Consider the following 25,918-nt stretch of genomic DNA (forward strand, 5'->3'; position numbering starts at 1 on the left):
TGAGCATATCATTTTTGTCAATTCTTCTTTGAGCGCTATTCGCTAACGTTTAGCTGGCAATGATTGAATACTTATAATGTTATGTTCGTAATTGTAATATGCACCTATAAGAAATTAGTAAGAAAAGTTATAATTATTTGTCAGTAGAAAGCATTTATAGCTCAATAGAGTATTTTATGTATTAGACAATTGTGCTCGAGAATCTTTTAAGAAAACTAGAAAACTTTAATGCATGCATAAGATACTCTAAATTATCCTATAGGTAGATACTTATGCAAATATATTTTGTATTTGAGAGATATTTCTGAATATTTACAAAACTAAACGAAATCAATCGATTGATTTATAGAACATAAAATTGGTCGCAAAACTGTTCGCATTGCCCAACAGCATTTTCATTCGCCATATTCACATTCACAAATACATTCACAGGCATATTCACATTCATTACACAATGCCAAATGTAAATCGAGTCTGAACAAAAAGAAAACTCATCCAGCGTTAAATAAGATCATATTTTGCGCTGCTTTTGTTCTTGGAAAATGGCGATCAGCAGAGCCGAGAAAAAGGGAAAAGGGTCTCTCTCACTCTCTCTCTCTCACTCGCTCACTCTCTTGGTCTCTCTTTTCATCTCGCTGGGAAATGCGATCGAACGAAGCGTCAAACAGCAGTCGTAGCTGAAGCTGAAGCTGAATCCCATGGCATGGCTGAGTCCAACAGCTGCCCCGGATCGGATGCTCTGCAGGATTAACACATTGACTACGAGCTGTGCATTCGGCTCAATTATGAAACCGATGCGTAATTTCCTGCATTATCATAAGCGAAAGCAACTTAGGAGCCAGCACTAAACAGACAAGAATTCACGTATCCATCAGATACAACAGCAGCAACACAATTGCAATCGTGACCTTTCACCAGGGCGACGCTGGCCTTGAACCTTTTGCATTGCCGAACAGATTATCAATTCAAGGCTGTGACTTTAATAACAACTGGAAGAAAAACATATATACGCTATATATATATGTATATATAAATATGCATCTATATAGTTGGTGAGCTGTTTGTATGAAATGGAAAGAAAAAATATGTATTTAAAACGATGCGACGTGATGCGACGCGATGCGACGGCGCGGTTAGGAATGTTATGTAAATTGAACTTGAAAATCGCTGAAACAATGGCAAAGTTTTTGAATATTTCTCTTGCTTAATTAGAAACGCAAGGAGGCGAACGCAAATAATTCTCCCCGAGCTGCGGGGTTACGTGAAAAGCGACGCAACGTCGCGACATTGCCAATGCTATGGATGGGCTTTGCGAATGTTGTTGTTGTTGTTGCTATTGCTGTTGTTGTCGTTGTTGCTGCTGCTGCTGCTGCTGTAGAGTTCGAGCTGAAGTTGGAGGAGGTGCCGCTGACAACAGTGGCGCATAAATTATTCAACAGCTGGGTTGGCCAGATCGGGCCAGCCCGGTCGCTAGACCTGGCCCCGCTCTCAGCGCTCAGCGCTCAGCTGGCTGAACGGCTCTCGGATCGCGATTCCAACACTCTGACAACACGCCGCAGCGATCCGTTCCGTTCCGCATTGGCGACGCAATCCAAACGCAGCTGAAGATCTTTGGGGTGCACAACAAGCTTGCCGGGCGGGTAGGCGTGTCTGTGTGCCTATGTGTGTGCGAGTGTGCGAGTGTGTCTTGGGCGTCGTCTTGGATAATGTCATATGCATACGCGTGTGTGCAGGTATTTGCCAGCGATTTGTGACGACGGCGACTTCAACTGAAAATCATTAATGTGCTCGTTGATATCTGAATGTGTGTACGAGCAGGTGCCAGAGGGCGTCTCTACCTCCCTCTCCCTCTCGCTCTCTCTCTCTGTGTTTGTCTCTAGGTGTGCTGTGTGTGTGTGTGTGTGTGTGTGTCTGAAAATTGCTCTGGGAGACCAAAAATTTTGAATCGTCCCCAGCATTGTTATGCAAATGATGTCGCTTGACACGCAAACGCCACCGTCGACAACCGTCACCGTCGCCGTCGCCGTTGTTGTCGCTGTTGTTGTTGTTGTTGCTGTTGTTGTCGCGCACAGATCTCTTTGTTGTTTTCCACCTCCGGCGATTGCATATACTCATATTATGCGAGCCGGGCCAGCGATCCACTCCACACACCACGACACCACGACACCACTCTAGGCCACTCCAAGCAACTGGCCACAGAAACTGGCCACAAATGTCAACAGAGCCGCAAAGTGGATCAGTTCGGGTGATCTCATCAACTTAATGGGTCAGTGATTCGCAGTTATGATTAAATTCGTAACTTGTTTTCTTCGCAACAGTTTTAGCCTTCTAGGCAAACAAAATATACATATTCACCCATGCAATTTCATAATTCCTCAACAGCAGTGCCTGCAGAGACCTGTCTCTTGGCTGGATTCTCAATGATTGGCTGCCAGCAAAAAACAAAAAAAAAACATTCCATAGCTGCTTCTTGGTTTGCAATCAATCTATTTTTTATAGATATTCATCTATGAATATTCAGATATTTAAAAGAAAATTATGACGAGAAGCAGGAAAAAAGTTATAACAAGAGATCTATGTCAATTGTGCCCTATGGAAAAGTATATATTTGCCTAGCTGCTGGATTCCTTCCAATATAACCTGAGGAAACGATATCAACTTTATCTTTAATGCAAGAACTGAATCATCTCCTTACGTTCAAGTATCTAATAGACCAAAATTCCATGCTAAATACCCAGAGAGGAGCCTGATAGTCTCTTAAATTCCACCAAGAGGAGTCTGACAGTCTCTGAAGTTTCCCGAGAGGAGCCTAATAGTCTCTTAAATACCCAGAGAGGACTCTGGAAAGTTTCTCAAATACCCAGAGAGGAGCTTGATACTCTCTTTAATACCCAGAGAGGACTCAGGAAAGACTCTCAAATACCCAGAGAGGAGCCTAATAGCCTCTTTAATACCCAGAGAGGACTCAGGAAAGTCTCTCAAATACCCAGAGAGGAGCTTGATAGTCTCTTTAATACCCAGAGAGGAGCCTAAGCCATATCTCCCACAGAGAGTCAGTCCATAGTTCATCAATTTCTGCTTCCTATGGATCCTGGCCAACAAATGCTGACTTTAGAACATTCCTGGCCCTGCATTCGACCCCTGCCGCAGCTAGATCGTATTTGAATTCTCGTATTCCCATTTAAAAGCTGCCCAGTTTTGGGCTTCGTATGTGAATTGTGCGATCCTCAACTTGTCCATAAAATTATTCTAACCTCGAAATGGAAATGCGTTTTGCTTGATCGCGCTGCAAGCCAACTATTGACATGAACAATGCCAGCGCTGGTGGCAATTGGAGAAGGAGGAGGTGTCTGCGAGGGCCAAGAAACAGGCCAAACTCGATAAGAATGACACCCAGGTTGCTTGCGGTGATCAATTGCATTCGATCTAGCACGCTGCGTGATGTAGTGTCACGTGAGGACTCCGCAGAGCTTCTATTGCCGCACTTGCCACACACACACACACACACGCACACACACAGAGACAAACAAGAGGCTGTAATTAGCGAAGCGGAGCTTTAGCCATTGCATGACATTTGGCTTTGGCCACGATGAATGATGCCAAATTAACCAACAGTCGAACCAAACAGAACGCTGACCACGAGATGGTTCGGAGCAGTTCAGTTTGGTTATGGGCCATGTGATGGGTACGCTTGGGGATAAAGATGAAGATGGGGACCTCCTCGACTCGGCTGCTGGGAGCCGCTCTGGAGCTGCGTGTTCGTTAAGATGTGCCCACAGATAACAGAGGCGGCAACAATTTTTCGAATTGTAAACAATTTACGCTGCAGTTTGTGTCTATTCGAACGCCTCAGCTGGCCAGCCGGCAATGGGAAAGTTGGGCAGCCCATGCAGCCCATGCAGCCCATGGAGCCCATGGAGCCCAACAGCCACCAGGCAATGTGTGAATCGGGCCCAACATGCGGCGATGCTGTGCAGATCTCTTGATGCATTCGTTAATTAAACAGAGCCTCCAACACAAGGCAAGCACAATAAATATAAAAAAAATAACTGTCATAAGACAGCAAACCAAGAACTGAGACAGCTACCAAATCAGGCGATCAGTGTGACCGTTTCCATTAAACTCAAATGAGATAACAGCACGGAAGGTCAATTAAACCATGCACCGATTCCGATTAAGCTCAAATGTCAATGAGAGACTTCTGTGACATATCTAAGAGCTACACGATCCTACATTGATATTAATAAGCAACTCTTTATTCTTGTTCAGTGTGACCGTTTTAAGTAAATGTATTTATTTTCATTGGAACTGGAACTGGAACAATTATTTAAACTTTGCTTATGTAGTTGTAAAATAGATCCCTAGATTAATCAATGTGACCGTTGAAATATTTTCAAATCAAATTTGGGCAATATTCGAAGGACTTTTGAAGGTCAAAACTTGTATATATACAAAAAATAATAATATTATTGCTGACATTTCGAGTAATATCCGGGAAATAAGTACAACATCAGAACGAAGAAGTTCGCTTGTAAAGAAACCTCCCCAAGTTGTAATTAAAAGTACTCTCGCTGCCAAAACCAGACATCAAATAAATTAAAATATTTCTTTGGACAACTGGACCCCAATTAATTTTGAATAAATTTAAAGTATGAATAGAAAAAGTCTTGCACTTAAGCACATTTAACAGGTGCGTGTGCAGGTGGTATCAAAGGAAACAGAAATGACGATGACTACGATGACGATAATGTTGGCAATGATGATGATAATGTTGAGCCCGAATGCAGCTTGCGTGCATCTCCTTTAAGCTGGCAAATCTATGTCCCCAATGCAGTAGCCGGCGTGTAATAAGAATCGAGTTCCAAACGGCAGACACCAAATGCAGCAATATGGCAATATAGCATATGGCTAGCATTGGCATCATAATCAGAGGACGTCAGAGCACGATTGCAGCCAGTTGCAGGCAGTTCCCGAGGCGTGCTCCTATGCCCAGCTGCATTGGAGGCTGTTGTGATCTGCCCCATTGACAACTGTCCAGGCCAAATATAAAAAAGCGAGAGAGAAAACGGCAAAGAGGGTCGGGGGCCAATAAGCTGGCACGGCCCACAGTGCCAGCGACTGACTGGCTGGCCAAGCCTGGCTATGGTCCAGCTATGGTCAGAGTCGGAGTCGGAGTCAGACTCGGAGTTGGAGTTGAAGTTGGAGTCGCAGTCAGAGTCAGACAATTGGACGGCTGGCTGTGCGACCGATCGCAATGGGGCTGGGAAAATTACATGTCTTCGTATCTAAACGCACATTAACCATCGCATTCCCCAAGCAGCCGCAGCCGCAGCCACAGCCCCAGCTCCAGCACCAGCCAGAATCACGGTCAGAGTCGGAGTCGGAGTCAGACTCGAAATGTTGAAGGTGCTTTGTGGTGGGGGAGAGGGAAGGGGGGGGGGGGGGGGGGGTATGGGGGAAGCTGATCGCTGGTTCCCTTTTTGTGGGACGCCAGGCAATCGCCAGGGCATTTTCCTCCTCCTTTCTCGTTGCTTACTTTTCTTATTTAATTTCGATCGATCACTTAAAGAGTACGAATAATGAAAAATTGCAGCAACATGCCGCAGGCCAAGAGCTTGGTCTTTGCGATAACACACACACACACACACACACGCACACACACAGAGACACACACACACACATACGTGTCTAGAGAAAACAAAGGGAATACATAGGAAGCTGAGGCAGTTATTGGTTGAACTAGCGTCTCCTGAGCCCCAGCAGATGGCAAAGAGATTCGCTTTGCTCTACTCGAACACACACACACACACACACACACTGGAGCTTTACGTTTCGAAAAGACTTTCTCAAAGACTTTTCAAGCCGAGCTTTATCTACCGAACTAACTAAGCCCAACTGAATTGAACTGAATTGAACTGAACTGAGCCGAGCTGAGCTGAAACTGTGCTCAATCCTAACTCGGAGATTACATCGGATTTGTGACGCTCATGCGTAGAACTTGAACTATGCCAAAGTCATGTGGAAATCAATTAAGTGCAGTTCTCACGATCCCAAACTCACAGATACAGCTACTGCGTACTGCGAAATACATATTTGTATCTTGGCCAACTGTATAATCGAGTTCTCATGCATTGAGGGAACTTCATTTAACAGAATTTAAATATATATGCATAATAATTATCAGTATTATTATCATTATCAAAGTTATTATTATTGTCATTATTGAGATTCTTCACTAATATTATTCCTTTTATTATTATTACTATTAGTATTATCATTATAATTATAATATTATTATCATCATAATTGTTCTTGTTATTAATTATAATTATGTTATATTATTTTTTAATTATTGCTATGATAATAATTACTATTTTTATTATAAATATTATTGTAATTATTATTAATATTATTGTCATCATTATTATTCTTGTTTGTTTTCAGTATTATTTTCATTATTATTATGATCATTTTTTTTTATTAATATTTTCAATTATTTTTTAAATTGTTTTTATTATTATTATCTTAATTTTGTATTATTTTGTTCTATACTATTATCATCACAACTATTATTTTTATTATTATTATATTTGTTGCTTGTATATCAATATTATTTTTATTATTAATATCATTATCATCATCATTCTTCTTATTATTATTTTCATAATTTGTTATTAATATTTTCAATTGTTTTCATTATCATTATCTACCTTACGTCTTACTAGCCTGATAATTGAACCCGCATGCTCGTTATTTTATGTTAACATAAATATTCACACATGTTAGGGAATTTCATTGGAGTGTACTTTCGCGCACTGCGCTTTGCATGAATCAACGTACTCATAAGTACGCACATTGGCAACAATGCAGCTGCAAAGCTGCACAGCTATCAGCTCAATCATCGAATCCAAGCCAAGCCAACTGGGCAGAGGACTTTTGGCCCAAACCCAACCCTAGTCCCAGTCAGCGTCCAAGTTCGTGTCGACTTGTGGCTGGCCTCAGTTGCAGTTGTTGTTGCTCTGTTCTTCCACCGTTGCAGCTGATGACTCGGGGCATTTGTATTTCCGATCCCGGGCCAGATAGCATCTATGTGGCAGGGAGGCAGCCGTTGCCGCATTGACGTCAAAACTAAATCACATTTGACTTGGCCGGCATCGGCGATCGGTGATCGCCTACGCCTGTCCGCTTGCCCTAACAGATCCCTTGTCCTCTTCTTGGCCACTTGGCCGCGGCACTAATCGCTGATGTCAGGTGTCTGAGCCGAGCCGCAGTCAAGTGTCTGCTGCGGCAACGGCAACGGCGACAAATGACAAATCCTGTCCTTTATTTTTCGGGGGTGTTTACGTTTCAAGAGCCCTCACACACACACACACACACACAGAGAGAGAGGCACACACACTTCAGCCTGATCCTGCAAATGTTTGGCTTCACACAAAGGGGATTAAATCATAAAATGCTCATGACATTCTTTGAACCCAACAAAAATTTCACAATTTCATTGTTTTGCCAGCCACATTGGCGCATCCTTTTTGTTTGCCTTTGCCTTTGCCTTTGGCTTTGCCCTTGCCTCAACCTTTTTACCAAGGCCCAGGCAAGCGCTCGCCAACAAGGTGACAACGCGAAAAAAAATACAGAAAAAAACAACAACTACACACACACACACACGCACACAAAAATTGAACAATGATGCTGACCACTGTGCGTGTCCGCGATCTGTTTTTTTTTTTTTTGTTTATCAACTAGTACAGGGTATTCGTAATTTGAGAGCTTTTAGTTTCGTCAGCAATTGGCAAATTTACGAGTTTGTTGATTGAAAACTGCGATAGCCATGCACTTGCACAGTGGTTGCAGCATTAGCCAAAATGTGACCAAATTTACGGGCACTAAAAAAACGATAAAATAACAAATGTGTACATAAGAGAACTATAAGAAATATACACGATATTAATACAAAGATCAATAAAATAAATTCACTTATTTTTGTGCGCAAATATTTAAGATTTTGTTGGAAATATATAATAAATTCTTTTTTCAATTTCAATTTGTATTTTCCTCGTGGTTTGCAAACAAACCTAGGTTATCAATTATCAAAATGTAAGGCCTTGAAATAATTTGAAGCTAGAGTTGAAATGTTTACAATGTGGTTTCAAATGTGATTGCATTTCAAACCATTTAAATTGTGTTGCAAAAATTGTTTCTTCTTTTTAAAAACTTAAATAAAATTTGGTTTATTCATGACTTGAAAAGTGCCCATATATGTAATCCAGCCAAACACAATGATGTATAGAAAACTAGCTGGGCAATTCACCCAAAAGCGTGGAAACTAAGTGAAAACCCTTAAGCGACCAAGATGGTCCCAGTTTGACAAGCGCAAAGCCAACTTTTATCAGCTCAGTCAATAAATAAAATATGTTGTAATGTGCTTAAGAAAATACTTTTGGTAAGACTTGTATATTGCGCTGGTTCCACTGTGCCGTGGGCAGGCGGCCACGTCAATTAACATTAACTGAAGTGAAATTAATTGCCGAGGCATGGTCACTCTAATTGTGGTTAATGTGGAACCGATAGCACAGCTCGCCCCAACTGGACGCAATTTGTGATAAGCGATTAAACGATTATCGAGCCGGGCCCAATGTGGCTGGGCTTCATTAGCACCAGGCCAGGCCAGGCCAGGCCGGGCCAGACCGGGCCAGGCCGAGCTAGGTCCGACCAAGTGCCATATGCTGCTGACCGTGCGATCAGGATCGCCATGTGGCTAGGTGTCCTCAAGAGGGTCCTGTTGGCGTGACCTTTACGACACAATCAACAACTGTTGACCGCAGTCCCGATCAGCGCCAGCGGCAGCAGCAGCAGCAGCAGCGACTATTGTATGCAATATTTGTCATGGTCATTATGAGTTATAAACGATATTTTGATCCCTAATCACTTGGCCAAGCCAAGACACACACACACGCACACAGGGACACACACACAAGCTGTCAACGCATTCGTTTCACGTTTTACCCAAATGTCTGTGTACCATGTCGCCGCACCCTGCCCCTGCCCCTGCCGCTGCCCCTGCCACCGTCACCGTCGCGGTTGCGTCCTGCCAGCCCCGCAGCGACAGTAGGACACATTTTGTCGGATCGTCGTCGTCGTCGTCGTCGTCGGCGGTGGAATTAAAGGCACAATTGTTGCAGCCAGGGCAATTATAGATTATCACCTTATTGCCGTCCCATTCTCGCCTTCGCTTGCCCTCGCTCTATCTCTTTTCCGCACCACCCGCACCTCGTGGCCTTAGCCTTGTGTGCGACCATCGAGCATCGTCAACATCGAAAAAGAACCATAAAAATGACACCACATTGTTTTTATCTTTATCGCATAATTGCGGTCAATTCCCTCGGCCAGCGCGGGCCTCTCAAGTTGGCCTGGACCCGACGACTCGGTGGCTCGTTGGCTCGTTGGCTCGGTGGTTCGGTGGTTTTGGTGGCTTGGCATGATTTCAATACCCCGGCATCGGTTTCGGCATCGGCTTTGATCATTTGCCATGGCTACAGCAACACATTCACCTGAGACAGACAGAGCGGGAGAGAGCGAGGGCTAGCATTAGAACTGCGGCCGGGGCGATGGCAAGGGGCGGCGGGGGGAGGGGCGCAACAGCACATTTATCTTCTGGTCACAAATTAACGCTCTTGAAAATAACCAATTCCCATAATATGTCGCCTTTCTACAACATTCTTAAACTAGTCACAGCTGTCACACGGAAATCGGAAATAATAAAACTGAAGAATATAAATTTAAAATGTGGAAATTATAACAAATAAAAAAAAGGGCGGGGGGCGAATTAAACTAACAAAAAGATTTTATTTATGCGAGTTTTTTTGTGAATAATATTCTATTCGAAATACAAGTCTAGCAGATTCGCATTCAAAATAATTGTCGAAAATATTGAAGTAAGCAAATATTATCTTAAATTCTTTTTAAAATCGATTCAAATACCAATTTTGAGGCCTGCTTCAATTGAAATCATATTGTAAAATACATTTTGTAATATAATATAATAAATATGATTAATATTAATACTTATAATAAATATAATTCATAAGCATAGCTTTGATAACCAATTTGATTTAGGTGCTTTTAAAATATGCAAATATTTTTCGGATGCAAAAATAGATTTGGAAGAATACTTTTTTGGTATAAACTTTATCGGCACTTTATCAATATAAGTTTTATAATTTTGAATTAAGAAAATATTTTAATCATATTTTTTTTACACAAATTTTGGTATTTTTTTGTTGTATTTAAGGCACTTTTTTTTTATTCGAATAATAAAAATATTTTTTATATTAGGTTTTAGGGAACTGAAATTAAATTATATTTTGTGCAGTTTTGATTTTGGGAATTTTTTCAATTTTTTGTGTTCAAATTAGTTTTTTTTTTAAATGCCAATTTCTATTGTTTGAGAAATATTAATTGTGAATATTCAATTATTTTCTGTGGAAATTTATCAATTTTGTTCTATAAATTTTGGTATTTTAAATTGTTTTTAATAGTATTATTTGTATAACTATTTAAAGAATATATTTTAGTTCTAAAAGCTTGCGAGGTTTTAGTTAATATTATTAACATTTTATTTTAATTGTATTGCTTTAAAATATTTAATTTTGATATTTAATTGGCTCGAGCGGAAATATTCAAAAATGGAAAGGTCGCCAAAACGAGCAATAAATTTAATTTAATTTAATATATTCTATTTAGATGACAACAAAAAATCAGAATGCGAACGCGATTTAAAAAAAATTGCTTTCGATTTGTTTTCATATGCCTGCCCCCTGCCCCTGCTCAGTGGCTGATGAATAATTCCTGCAGAAGCAGATGCTTTCCCATTGAAAACTTGTTTGATTGCGTGTTTTTTGAAAACGTCTCTTTTGAAGAGAACTGCGTGAAGAAGAAGACGAACGAGTGAAGCCGAGGGTGCAACTGCGATCTTTGAGGCGAGCATTTGATAATTTGCAACTATTTGTGAGTGTCGGTTAATTCAATCGTTTCGCGCTGAAACCTCAATTGCAATCAGCTTGTCGACCGGTTTTGCCATCCTTGGCCAACACACACACACACACACATAAGACAGAGAATGTGCGAGAGAGAGAGAGAGAGAGAGAGAGCGAGAGAGGAAGCGTCAGTTCGGGGCCTGGACTTGACGACCTTCAGATTGGCTCACAAAAGAGCGCGGCGCTCCCACACTTCACGCTCATTCAGTTGGAAATCTGAGCATCTGTCAACGGCAACAACAACAACAACAACAACAACAAGTTCTACAAATTGATATATAATTATATATGTATCTGTATAATTATGTACATATAAAGCACATTTGTATATCCTTTGGCGCCCCATTGGGTCATTTTCGCATTTTTTGTGACGTCGAATTAAACGAAATTCACAATTGTCGCAATTTGATTGCGATTCGACCGACACCCCTCCCCCATGGCCAGCGCCTACCGCCACCCACTTTCAGGCATCCCTTGCAGCCGAGCAGCATGCTTTTGCGTCGCACTGCTTTGCCGACTTTGTCATAAGAGTGAGAGCGCCAAGTGCCAAGTGCCGAGTGCTGAGTGCCGAGTGTGCGAGCGAGATGCGCTCTTGCTCTAGCCCGCTCACACTCGCACTCACTCACTCTCTCGCTCGCTCGCTCGCCTGTACGTTCGCTCTCTCTCGCTCGCGCTCACTCAGAGCCATGCGCGGCCATCCGTTGGCTTTGACCAATGCTGTCTTTTTTCGAACGGGTAGGGCCACAGCAGGCTGCGGGCGACGGGCGCGGCTGCCGACGACAGCGACGACGACAGCGACGACGACGACAACGACAACGATGCCGGGCGACACATTTCACTGTGTCACATCTGCTGTATGCGGGGTATGGGAGAGAGGCGGGGAGGGGGCGGCGCGGGTCGATTGAGGCGAAGGTGGCCACGCCGACCGCGACATTACCGCACTCGGCACTCATCATGGTGCTCCATTGGCTGCCGTCGCAGTTGTCGTCTTCTTGCTGTTGTTGTTGTTGCTGTTATTGCTGTTGTTGCTGTTGTTGTTGCTGAATGCGTGTGGGAAAAGGAGCGCTCTATGGCCATAGCTATATACACATATCTATATACATATATCTATATGCATATATAGACATATATGTATATACATTTATTTATATGTGTGTGTGTGTGTCTATGACTCGCTTTTGGACCGTTGACGATTACGACTTGTCTCAGGCAGTTGATAAATAGCGGGACAAAAATGTAGGATCAGCCAATAGAAGAACGCAGGCCTGTGTGAAGGATGGGTGGGGGGGGGCGGGGGGGTTGGGGGGTTGGTGGCAAAGAAGCTGCGGCCAAATACCAATTATATAGAAAGAAAAAAGTAGCGAGGCATATCGAGAGCTATTTTTAGCAGATTTCTTCGGACTACAAATATATTAGGAAACTTTAATATATATATGTATATGTATATATATTAATAATAATAATAATAAACGCACCTCGAGCCAGCCATCAAATATTAATAGCAATAAACACGAACCGGAAGTTAATAGGGCGGGAATCTAACTAAAGAGAGCAAAAAGAACTGCAGAATTTTGATTTATTCGCTAAGGAACTTAATAATATCACAAATATATGATAAACTATTTCGTGACGAAAGTAAAAAATATATATTCCGTTGAGTAGCCTATATATATATACATATGTATATTAATATATATATTTATATATAGTTTGCATTTGTGAACGAAAGAAAGAACAACTATTAAATAACTTTTAAATATATAAATATAATAAAATATCAATAAATGTTTATATATGCATGTTCTTTTCTAAAGTCTTCAAATATTATTTTTATTCATCTTTATTATTTTTACTTTTATTACTTTTGTAATTATTGTATTCATTTGTATATTTATTATTATTATTTTCTTTTCATTATTGTTTTTATTATTATTATTATTTGTATTATTTATATTTATTTTATTATTATTATTATTATAAATTTTATTATTTTTATATTTCATATTTTTATTGTGAATATTATTATTATAATCGATAGCTTTTAGTTCGAAGCTCGAGTTTTTCATATGTGAAAAATGCAGCTGAGTCTATTTTCTATTTTTATACCCTGCGCGCATTGAAAATAGGAAAAGGGTATACGATTAGACACTCTTTTTGTCGACCATTAATAAGTAAATAAATAAAGAAAATATGTATAAAAAAAATGAAAAAAATATCAGAATAAATCTATGCAAAGTATGCTTATTGCAATCAAAGCTTTATCTCAACTCGCAATTTTATCTAACTTAATTTAAAATGTTTTCATTGTTTCATTTGTAAATAAATAAAAGTGAACATATATAAAGAGTTTAAAAATAAATTAATTAAAATAAATATATTTAATTTTAATTTAATTTATATTATTAAAAGGCCTTTAAATGCTGTTGCCCAAACTTCAGATAACTTAGGCTTTATCAATGGCTATTGGAATCAAACCGGCTATCAAATATGTTAAATCGATTAATAATCGATGAACTGCCGACGGCATTCGATATTTAATACGACCAATTCAATTTTTCGCTTGATTTTTGGCTAATTGCAGTGGCAATTAAAACAATTCCAAGGAAATTTCATTCTGTGAGGCCGATGAGAGCCTGATCAAATATATATATACATATATATATGTGTGTGTGTGTGTGTGTATGACATATGCTCATGTGTCTGCTGCTAAATGGGAGCAGATTTTGTGGCTAAGAAATCGCTTAAAGTGGTTTAATTAAATTTGATTTGATTTTTGTTCGTTTTTGGCTGCAGCGCCAGCAAAAGGCGACACCCCATCTGCGGAGCATATAAATAAATATATATATATATATACATATATGTATGTATATGTATATGTGATGCATATATACAAATAAACATACATACAATCACACATAGTGCACTTAAAGCTGAGATGTCCAGATACACAAATCGAGATAAATGTATGTGCCTAGATACATATGTAAATGTATATATAGCTGGCACCCAGGGACCATTTTCGACCGCAATGTGTGTGTGTGTGTGTGTGTGTGTGTGCGTGTGTGGGTGTGCGGGTAGGTTGGGGGCTGGATTGTAGATTGGGCAACGGCTGAATTTTGTGCTTGTGCTCGTAATTAATTATTTCATTAGTGCACACTTGATTCGAGCCAAACCCCAACCCGCCCGCCCTCTCTCCCTGCCCAACAACCATCGCTACAATCATTTGGCCATTGGGCAGCGGCTGCAACGGCCAGCATGATCCATGCATACCCTACAGTTCAAAGTTTATGTTCTGTTCTAGGTAAATTTTAAATAAATTGTAATAATTTAATAATAATCAAACTATGCTGTTTAGTTGTACCTAATATATTATATTATTATCAATATCAATAGTCAAAATTCCATATTATGTATATAAGTTGTATATGTGTAAATACGCACACTTGAAAAATTGTGCCTAATTATTAAAAATATTTCACTAATAATTCAAATAAATGATAAGTATTAAACCGTATTTAACGTAATTCGCAAAGTCATTTAAGCAGCGTATCAGCTGACTGGATTGTGTAGGGTGCACACGTAGCGCAGAGAGTCGCAGGCAGACATCAAAGAGTTTTGTGCGCTCTTAAGAGCGAACGTGGGAACGTGGCGTATGGCTAACGTTGAATACAATTTTGAACTGCTTGCTCGTCGTTGGCTCTCTGCACACCAATACCAATATGTGTTTTTTCTGCTGTGCGCTAGTGTGTGCATGCTGCTCATGGGCTGGGCATGAGCGAGAGTAAGGGAGCAAGCAATACAACACGCACAGAAGCGAATGGACACTTGCGGCGCCAGTACATGTATTTGTGTGCGTGTCTCTCTGGATGTCCGTCTCTGTGTGCGTGTGTGCGTGTGTGTGTGTGTGCGGGCTGGCCGCCACCAGTGGCCGTTCAGCTTATGCATGAGACGGCGTGTGTGAGAGCATCTTTGTTTGTGTGCGTATTTATTTGACGCTAATGCTGTCTTTACTCGCCGCTAGGTGGGTCTCGGTCTCCGAGTCCAAGCACGAGCGCCAAACACTGCCCAGGCCCAGCAACAACGACGTCGACAGCAACAGCAACAGCAGCAGCAGAGGCAGCGCCAGCGTCAGCAGCAACAAGAGCAGCAGCAGCAGCAGCAGCAACCGCGACGGCGACGTACGCTGGATGTGATTTCAAATAGTAAAGTCGAGTTGCCGCTGCCGCATCGCCATCGCAATCGCATCGCAATCGTAATCGCCGTCGCCGTCGTCGTTGTCGTCGTCGTCTCTCTTGTGAACTGCTTACCGATATTTTAGCTTGTCGCCGTCGTCGTCGCGGCCGCCGCTGTAGCTGTAGCTGTGGTGGCTGTGGCTGCACTGTCGCCCCCACCGGCTCTGGCTGCGCTGCTGCCACTGCCACTGCCACTGCCACTGCCACCGTCGCTGTCGTTGGCGTTGTCGTTGTCGCTGCTGTCGCTTCTCGTTGTCGTTTTGTGTATGTTCTTCTTCTGTACGTTGTGTTCTGTTCTGTTGCGTTGTGTTGCGTTCGTCTGATTCTGTTTCTGTTTCTGTTTTGTTGTTGTTGCTGTTGCGCGCGCGCGTCTTGTTTTGCCGTCGCTAAAACGGCAAAACGCAGAACAACTGAAAATTAATAGTACAAAAAAAAAAACAAAAAATTGCAGAAAACAAATAACGTAAAAAACATTTCATATCGAGTTCGTTTTTGATTTTATAAATTCTTTAATACAATTTAATTATTAGTTTTAATTTTTTTTTTGCTGTGCCCAAAAATCAAGCAACAATTTACAGTTTTAGTTGAAAAGCTTTTGCAACAATTTTTTTATTGTGTTTGTTTTTGTTTTTGCTGTGCAACAAATAGAAAGAAAAAAATTAAGAAAAACCATGTGATAAATATGCGAAATGCAAATGCACAAAATGTGCCGCAAGTGAAACTTGGACATAGCATAAAAACTGCCCCTAACTCTCTTATGTACAAACACACACCCTCCGCCCACACACACACACACACACACACACACACACACACAAACACACAAGCATACACACAGTCGCACGCACACTGCTTTATGTAGTCCTTGGCTATGTACTGAACGCGCATAAAAAATGACTACCCTCAATTGTCGCCACTGGCTGGCACAGCCCAACAAGAGTTGTTGTAGGGGTCGCGCTCGTCGTTTAACGACAACGTTCTCGCTCTGCTCGCTGCTGTCCTGCACCACCTACTCCACAGTTACTCCTATTCCTACACTGCTTGCTTTTGGCTTGCATTCCAATTGCCATGCTCTCGCTCCCACTCGCGCATAAGCACATATGTATATACATACACACACACACACACAGACAGACTCGCACTCACACATACACAAGTGTCGCGCGTCGTTTGTCGCTTGTCGCTGCTGCTGCTGCTGCTGCTACTTCTGCTTCTGCTGTTGTCGTTGCCGTCGCCTTTTGCCTCGCCTGCTTCGTCATTTTGTGCGTCCTCTGGATTGGTTTCGGCGTTTCAATTGCGTTCGTTTTTTATTCAACCTCCCCCTCTCATTCTGCTGGCGTGTAAGTGTCTGTGTGCCTGTGTGTGTGTTTGTGTGTGTGTGTTTGTTCTCGATTCGATTGGATTACATAGTCGTTGTCGTTGTCGTCGTTGTCGTCGTTTCTGCTGTCGCCTGCCTCGAGTTACTCCGTGTGGCTGCGTACAATTTTTTTCTTTGCTGTCCCTCAGCATCTGCAGCGCCAACGCTGCCGCCCGCCCCCAAGCCTTGTCGCACGACGACGACATTTCGTTTTTTGAGATTCGCTTTTTGCGTATATCGTGCATGTGTGTGTGTGCGTAGCTCGCTCTGTGCATGTGTGTGTGTGTGTTCTTTAATATTGTCGTCGAGTGTCATTGGTCGAAGGCAAACGTGCGCAGCGCTGCCAGCGTCGACGTCGTCGCATATTGTCGCAAAACCTTCGTCTCAGCACGTTTTTTTCCCTGTTTTTTTTTCTTATTTTCTGTGCTGTGTTGTTGTTTTTATTGGCTTTTAGCTTGCTGCTGCTGCTGCTGTGGCTTTTTATTAGAATCCGCGTGGAGAGGGGAGTTGCGGCTACAAATGGGCTGCCTGGTGGCCGAGCGAGTTTTAGGGCTAGGCGGCGCAGCATGGGAGGGGGCGTGTGCACCCAAGTAGCCGAATGAGTTTTTGATTGTGTGTGTCGTCGACGTCGCCGTCGTCGTCGTTGTCGTCGTCGTCGTTGTTGTCGGGTGCGGGTGTGTGTTTGTTGTTTGTGTCGTTGTCGTTGTCGTTGTCCTCTCTCTCCCTGTATGTGTGTGTGTGCGTGAGAGCGAGCGAGAGCGCATTAGCTGCATATACAAATATGCAAGCACGTATAAATATGCCTGTGTTTGTGTGTGTGTGTGTGCGTGTGAGAGCGAGTGCAAAGTGCACAAAAGTTTTGCCAAGCAAAAATGGCGACAACAGCAGCGACAACAACACGACAACGTGCAATAGCAGCAGCCGCAGCCGCAGCAGACGTCGCCGTCGCCGTCGCCGCCGCAACAAATTTTTGTGTCGTGCGATTTTATAACCGTTTTCAAAAGCGGCGGCGTTGCTGCTTCTGCCTGTCGCACAAAACGGACGCGGACGGACAACAACAACACGACAACAAGACAACAACAACAAGACAACAACAACAACAACACACAACGTGCAACAATAGCGACAGCAACAAAGCGAATAATAACATTAATAATATTAACACAAATGAGAATATCAATTCAAAAATATTATAGAAAAAAAACGCTGCAGAAAAAACTGCATTAAATAGATGAAACAAACATTTACTTTAACCCAAATATGCAGCAAACAAAGCGTTAAAGTGTGTGTGTCTGTGTGTGTGCGTGTGTGTGTGTGTGTGTGTGTGTGTGTGGGTGCTAAACAGTTGTTTTTTTGGCCAGCAAAGAACAAAACATTGAACTCGTTTTTGGCGCTCCGCTCTCTAACACGCATCTAATAAACGCAACAATAACATCAATTTTACAGTTAACCCACAACAACAACAACAACAACAACTACAACAGCGACAACAACAAGCACATTATCGTAAACACAAACATAAACATAATTATAATTATGATGTGATCAGAATTAACAGCAGCTCCGGCAAAAGGTGCAAAGATGTGAAAAGCTAACAACAACAAAAAAAAAAGGGAAAAGCAAAAAAAAATGTAATAAAAAAATAAATGATGAAAGAAATGAAATACAAAGAAAATTCAAGCAACGAATAGAAGTAAATGTAATAAAACAAAAAGAAAATGCTCAACATTGCAATAACAGATAAGAAACGGCAACACAAATATACAGGCACAACAACAACAACAACAACAACAAGTACACACAGGCATCTGCCCATGTATGTGTGTGCGTGTGTGTGTGTGTGAGCATCTACGCGCAATAACTAATCGAGTTTAACACCGAAGCACATCAGCAAATTGATGAAAACAACGAAAACAACTCTAACAACAACAACTTTGCAAACAACAATTGAAACAACAACAAAAACAACATCAAATCCACCAACAACAATACCAATTACAAGCACCTATTCTAAGCGTACTACAATAACTAAAAACAAATAAACAAAGCATAAAACAAAGAATTAAACACAAGCACAAGGAGTTTACAAGAAAAACAACCTCAAACTCAGGTAAGTTTCAGCTATATTTTGTTCTTTCTTTCGACATAAGTTGTACTTTATCCAGGCTGTCACACGTGTGGTATACGTAATGTGTGAGCAGGTATTCAAAGATTGAGATAGAAAAACTATACACAACAATAATATATCTCTATATATATATATATATCATTTTACAAAAATAATAATATATATGTATATGTATATTAATAAGAAAAGTGTAAGAGAAATATAAAGTTAAACAAAATTGTTTTCATTTTTGATTTTAATAAATTAAAGCCCAGTTAATAAAATATTTAATTATATAATATATATTACACAATATACAATACATAATATATCATTATAATATAATAAATAAAAATATATATAATTATATATATAATTAATATTAAACCATTAACAATAAAAGCTAGCTATCTTTAATTATATTACGGTTCTATTATTACAGCCAATTTTGTACTTGACTGGTTAAAACTTTGCCAGATTGTTGGCTATTTAAGGCGATTTATGTAATCTTGGACTATTTTTAGAATTTTAACCAATTGCCAAAATAGAAATGGATATGGAATAGATGGGAATAGCGAGAGTCTGTATACCACATATTTAGATCTGATTATATAATGCTTATAGAAACAGAATTCTTGACTCTAGTCTAGATATGCCTAGACTTGTCGTTGTCCTAATACTAACTATACTAACTTATACTAACTAATACTAACTAATACTATGGGTAATACACATTAATTGAAGCTTTAAGCACTTCTTCGAAGAAAAGGAATGCTAAAAATTTCGTCTATTATATTTATATAGCTGACATGATATTGCAATCAATTTATATATATAATATGATAGCTTAGACTGTCTTTCGAAATGGTTTTTCGTGTGTTCATTTGTATTTAATCCATGATATAGATGATGTATATATATATTTACTTATATTTCTATATTTATATAAAATATGCATATATATATACTTTATGTATACTTCTGTGATCTGCAGATCAAAAGCAGATTAAGCACTACTTGTATTTCAGACCTTTTTCTTCATAGAACATGAGCTTAAATTTGTAGAGGCACATTCATAAGTAAAGTATAAGCAACAATGAAGAAAGTCTGCATTTAAGCAGAAAATACTTATTGCAGCAATTAACTACTTTAAAGAGATATATAATATATATGTCAATATGCTTTCTAAGCCATCCAACACAATTTTTAAAACTTTCTGGCGTTCTTTTTTTCTCAGCTCTCACATTGAAAATTTACTTGAATTTACTAAACATTTTTATCGATTTCTGATCAAACTGTTTAATAAACATAATCCGAAGCAATGCAATGAGATCTGTAGATCAAAAGAACTTATTTATAATATAAGTTTGGGCACATGAAAGAACTTCTTGATGTTAATATTATAATAGAAATGCTCAACAATCTTAGAATAGAACTTTCATTAGCTTAGATAAATGTATTGCAGTTAATTCTCTTGTAAAAAAATCAATATATAGATGAATTTAGTAAGAACTATAAGAATAGGAACAAAGAAATATTTAATAAATATATGAAATATTTTAAAAAATTGAAACCAGCATTAAATAAGCAATTTATTTTTTGTTAATAAACAAGTTATTCCATTTCCCTATATATGAAGAAGATAAGAGTTTTGAGAATTTTGTACGCAAATCTAGTAAAAATGTGCTCAAAATTAGATCAATGTCGTGTACTTTTAGCCCAAGATCGTATTACCCATAACAAATCCTTTTTCAAAGGGCCCAAACAAAATTGAAAAAAAACAAGTTTAAAATTCTGTACTTCAACTAATTAAATTAGTTAATTTCTTGTTATAAGTACTATCTGCTTAAAGCAAGACTTTATACTTTATTTAAGAATGTGCCTAAGCAAAAGGTAGCTGCAAGTCTATGAAGAAAAAGGTCTGTAAATAAGCTCAGGTGTAAATTTTAATGTTTTTTTTTGATAAGCTATGCAAACAGAAAGCCTTAACGAAAAACGTAGAAAAAAAGTTGCATTAAATGGAATGAAATTTGAACTTTCTAGACGATTGTTAGCAAAATGTCATACAGTCTGTACCCCAGCCCGTCCTCAGCTTGTTTGTGTGTGCGTGCGCGTGTGTCTGTGTGTGTGTGTGTGTGCGTGAGTGTGGGATGCCGAGAATTCCGACATTTGCCAGTTGTCTTAATATTTACATTTACATATTTGCCTTTGTCAAATCGCAGAGCTCTAAATAAGCACCACACACAAAGGCAGACAGAGACAGAGAGAGAGAGGGAGAGAGAGCGGAGCAGAGAGAAGTGGCGACGCAGAGAAAGGCACTGGAGTGCTGCCATGGAGAGATGGAGGAAGGGAGTCGCCAGAGGCATGGCTCGGCCACAGCGTCTATAGCAATAACTATATAGCCATATAATCGCCTGTTCGTGAGCTGTAAACACAGGCATTGTAAATTTACACCATGCTTATAATTAGCAATAGAACGGCAGTTGACTTTTTTTCCAGCGCTATTCTGCTCCCAGTTGTTGTCAGTTAAACAAATATATATGCACACATATATATATATAGATATATAGAGATATCCGACTCTATATAGACAGATTCAGGCGGCTTCACAGCCTCTGCGGCAAGGTTTGAGGCAAGTTGTGGTGCTAAAAAAAATTACAGACAGAGTGTAAGCATCTCTCTCCCTCTCCCTCTCCCTTTCATACCCTCTCCCTCCCTCTCTGTCGGCAGTTGGCAGCTGATTTGCCTATGGTTGATTGCCAGCAATAATTGTCGCTCAGGCGTTGACGGCTGACGCCAACTTCAGGGCCCACCAATGCATCAGTGCACCTGCAGCTGCAGCTAACCAGATGCTACAAGCCAGCAACAACAACAACAACAACAACAACAACAACAATTGAGTTGGTTTTGCCCCACCGCAGAGTTGCCCACAAAGATAAATATTGACAAATTGCTGATAAATCATTTATTATATTGTGTCGCCATCTAGCGGCACAAACAGCAAACACTTTTGCCAGGCTCAGGGAATATATAACCCCTATATATATATATATATATATATATATATATATATAGACATGCATATATCTGACAAATACCAGATATCGTCGCTTCTATACACTCTTTTATAGAACTTAAGATTTTACTAAAATCGTTTTTCCCTTTCTTTTAATTTTATAAATTTACGTTGAAATAGTAATAATTTATGGAGTTCTAAAAAGTCTGTAATAAGCTCAGATTTCTAAAACGATCCCATGTGTTCCAAAAATAATTTTTGCGACTCTTCAAATTTGTGTAAAGCAATATTTTTAGCCGTTTCCGCAAAGCTCTTTTTTCTGTTAATAAAACATCCTGAGCAGCTCGGGAATTTCCATATTTTTGACTGTTTTAGGCAATCCGAAAACTTCATCAATCGCACATTTTTGCCTATTAATTCTCTACAGTTCTTAAAGTTTTCAATATTCATATGTATCCAAGCAATCTTCCTAATCCTTTTTCATAAAGTAGTTTCTTATCAGTTCTCTATAGTTTTCGGCATTTTAAGTAATATTATAAGGAATCCTAAAGTTGTGTCTTATAAGGTTTCTCATCAGTTCTCTACAGTTCGCAAGGTTTTTTAGTTCTCCATAGTTTTCCATATTTATAGTTATCATAAACAATCCGAAAACTTCATCATTATAGGAGTTTCTCATCAATTTTCTATAGATTTTTATATTTAAAGGTATTATAAGTAATCCTAAAGCTTTATTTGATATAGTTCACCATCAGGTCGATCCTAGAGATTCTCATCAGTTCTCCATAGCTCTTAATTCTTCATACTCATAATTATCCCCAAGCTTTAACAATTTCATATAGTTTTTCACAAGTTCCCTTATATTTATATTCATCAGTTCTCATGAGTTCTCTATAATTTTCGATATTCATAACTATTCAAAGGACTCCTAAAGATCCCATCAAGCTTTATCTATACCATCTATATCTCCCATCACTTCTCCATATTCATAATTCGCATAATTAATCCCCAAGCTTCATCATTTTCATATAGTCTCGCATCAGTTCTGTATAGTTCCTTAATTTTGGTTCCTGGTTCCTTGGCACTCATAAGTTAGGATCAGTTTATTTGCGAGATGGATTTCCATCTACGGCTAACTGAGTGCGGCTCTTGTGCCGGCTATTAATTAGCATATTTCGTCATGAATTAGCTTGGCTAAAGCCAAGTACGAGCCCGAGTTATAATGAGGTGGAAAGCTATTCCGATGCAGGGTTAAGTCGGAGCAGGGGAGATCGTGCTCGTGTGTGTGTGTGTGTGTAAGTGATACCCTCGTACTCGTACCCCTTTGCTAAAGTCCTCGCCCTCGCGGCAGGACAATAATCATTTTGCACGCTCTGACCAAGTCGAGTCGAGTGTGGAGTGGAGTGAAGAGGAGTGAAGAGGAGTGGAGTGGAGTGGAGTTGAGTCCCTTGCCCGGCGGTGGCACAACATGAAATTGCATCCAAAATACAAGAGCAACAACAATATTACACACATGTGCAGCAGCTATGCCCCTCCTCTCTTGGGCCAGGGCCGCGGGGGGGGACGGCGGCACAACGGACATTCACATGCCGACATGTCGTCGTTGTCGTCGTCGTTGTTGTTGTTGTTGTTGTTTTTGTTGTTGTTGCTGCCCAGCGCCAGCTCTCATAATCCGCTGCCTTTGCACTCGCCCGCGGCCCGCCCGCTGGCACCACGCACCCGCGCGCTGGCGAATAATTGCAGTGTCGCCACCGCTGCAGTCGCCGCCGCTGCACAGTGGTATCAAATATCAAATGTCGGGCGAAAAACAGTCACTGCCTGCAGCTCACTCATGTGCATACCCTGTAAAACAATCACAATTTCGATCGAAGAAAATGGGTCCATGCTTTTAAAAGACACTGCTTCAAGTGAGAAAAAAGTAAATCCGATTTGTGTTTCACCCGTTTCACACAATCACGAAAATAAATGAAATGCGTGCTGTCTCGAACATGATGTGAAAATAAGTGAATATTTGTGGAATATAAGTGAAACAAGCATTAACCAAAGAAAAGAGTCAGTTTTTTAGTAGTTTTCATTAGCCGTATTTACAAAGATGGCGAATTTGATGTGGGAAAAGTTCGTGGAATATAAGTGAAACAAGCATTACCGAGCATTCACAAAGCGAAGTGTTTACTAGTTCCGTTGCTTTGATTCGACATATTTATAAAGTTGATATTTAAGAGAAAGGATTATAGGCAGTATTTCTTATAGGTATTTTGTGTAGTCCCCAAGTGTTTGTGAAGCTGTCTTTTAAGTGAAAACAAAAATATTATTTTTAAACTTGATATAGTTTTGTGTTTCAAAAGTTTTTATGTAAACTTTCCTCAAGCTAAACTTTGAACTAGTTCTAGAGAAGTTAGCAAGGCGATTATTTAAAATCTCTTTAGGGCATCAATTTTTTTGACGTCAATTCCCTAAATCTCACGCGGCTCGTAATAATAATAATATATTAAATATAACTATTATTAATATTTTCATTTTACTCTGAACTAGTTCTACAAAAGAGCAGGAACCAGCCACGCCTTCACTCTTTCACAACAGCTCCAAAGGTGTTTTTGCCCATTTAATATTATAAATTTATTATTATATGAATTTTCATATGCATATTCTACACACCACACCAAATATATTCAAATTTGGGTTTCTATGTTCTGGTGTTTAAGCGCGAATACGCACGAAATGCCAATTTGTGACACGAATCCAGCTCTCGCACATTAGAGAATGCAGTTTAAGTTCTGATATAATTGGGTATATAGAGGAAATTTGCGTATTAAATAAAGTGTAAGCTTTGAGGTCGTAGCGATAATATGTTTGGGCTAATCCAACGATAAGCTGCTGGGGCAGGCAGACCGAGATGCGTGGCACTTGGGCTAATTGCATGGTTTTGGCCCCACTGTGCGTGGCAAACAGCGCCGCACAGCAAGTCACCAGATGTTCAATCCCATGTACATGCCGCTGCCGTTGTTGTTATTATTATTGCTGTGTTGCCTGTGCCGATCCGAACCGTTGCGATCCGATCCGATCCGATCCGTTGCGATCCGAGGCGAGGCGAGGCGAGGCGACGCGATCCGGCGACAGCCGCAACCCTGGCCAACGGTCGCTGCACTGCAAGATGAAGACGACAATTCGGAGCTTATGTGTCAGGTGCGCGTCTTGCCGCGAATGAATCAATTTATTGCACTCGCCGCGCTGTTATTGTTGTTGTTGTTGTTTCTGTTGCTTTTGCTGTTTTGTTGTGGCTGGTTTTAAATTGAATTTTCCCGCAAAACGCCATTTCAAAGTTGTTGTTGTTTTTTTTTTTGTTATTGCTGTTCCTTTTTTGTGCAAGGCATAACGAATGCATCAAATTGGCCAAATATAAGGATCAGCAGGAAACACAATTTAATCCGCTCGTCACGTCGCAGCGCCATCTATTGGCCAAATATGCATAGTTGTTCGTTTTGCAATACTCACAAATTTGCTGCGGACAACGTGTCGTATGCGTAATGCCTCAATGTCTCGGCTAAACAGTTTAATTCATTTATACAATTGTTTACGTATGCTATTGCAGCCCCCCGCCCTCTTCAGCCAACATGTGCAGCAAAAGTACTCATTATAGCAGCTGTATGTGAGTGTGTGTGTGTGTGTATGTGTGTCCCGGACCTCAGCTGCCGGCATCTCGTCAAATCGCAATCACAAACGCTATCGCGATCACATATTCTCGCCCTCCCCCCCTTTAGCCCCTTCGCCCCTGGCGATGGGGTCGCGGTTCAAGGTAGAAGCCAGCGCAAGTCGTTGCGAGTAAATACAGAGCTACGATCACAAATGCAATTGCAGATACAGAAAGAGACCCCGATACAGATACAGATACAGATACAGATACAGATGCATATGCGGGCACAGAAAGAGATACAGATACAGTTATTGTTGCTTTAGGAGCCACTCACGGTCTTTAATCGTCGGCCTGAAATAATAAGCAACATCAAATTGCTCGATTTTCAGAGTCCGGAGTCTCCCCGCCAGCAAAATGCGTACACACACACTCGCACACACACTCGGGGATGCACAGATATGCGTATATAATCCATGTACGGCATTTTCTTGTTATTTTTATACATTTTTTTTTCTCTCATACAAAATCAATTCAGAGTCACAGTC

The 25,918-nt window shown here is 40.3% G+C and overlaps 2 protein-coding genes across 2 annotated transcripts in view; both read left to right on the top strand.

Annotated features, from left to right (window-relative positions):
• The first annotated feature begins 3,709 nt into the window (after nt 1-3,709).
• Nucleotides 3,710-15,351, top strand: LOC135427534 (forkhead box protein P1-like). The gene is made up of 2 exons (XM_064681067.1): nt 3,710-3,757; nt 15,055-15,351. Exons 1-2 carry the CDS (start codon nt 3,710-3,712, stop codon nt 15,349-15,351), a joined length of 345 nt encoding a protein of 114 aa, XP_064537137.1.
• A 2,102-nt stretch (nt 15,352-17,453) lies between these two features.
• The window catches only part of disco-r (disco-related), a 33,076-nt gene continuing 24,611 nt past the window's right edge, over nt 17,454-25,918 (top strand). Inside the window, exon 1 of the mRNA XM_064680986.1 lies at nt 17,454-18,732. The gene's annotated coding sequence lies outside the window, so the exon portion shown is untranslated. The remainder of the gene's footprint in view (nt 18,733-25,918) is intronic.

This window comes from Drosophila montana, unplaced genomic scaffold, assembly GCF_035044405.1.
Source record: "Drosophila montana isolate Dmon_TW-CO22-7 unplaced genomic scaffold, ASM3504440v1 contig_2178_1, whole genome shotgun sequence".
Classification (NCBI taxonomy): Eukaryota; Metazoa; Arthropoda; class Insecta; order Diptera; family Drosophilidae; genus Drosophila; species Drosophila montana.

Coding starts and splice junctions, on each gene's coding strand:
- LOC135427534 (XM_064681067.1), top strand. CDS start 3,710: ATGGGGACCTCCTCGACTCGGCTGCTGGGAGCCGCTCTGGAGCTGCGT. Junction 3,758..15,054: donor GAGCCGCTCTGGAGCTGCGT/GTTCGTTAAGAT, acceptor ACTCGCCGCTAG/GTGGGTCTCGGTCTCCGAGT.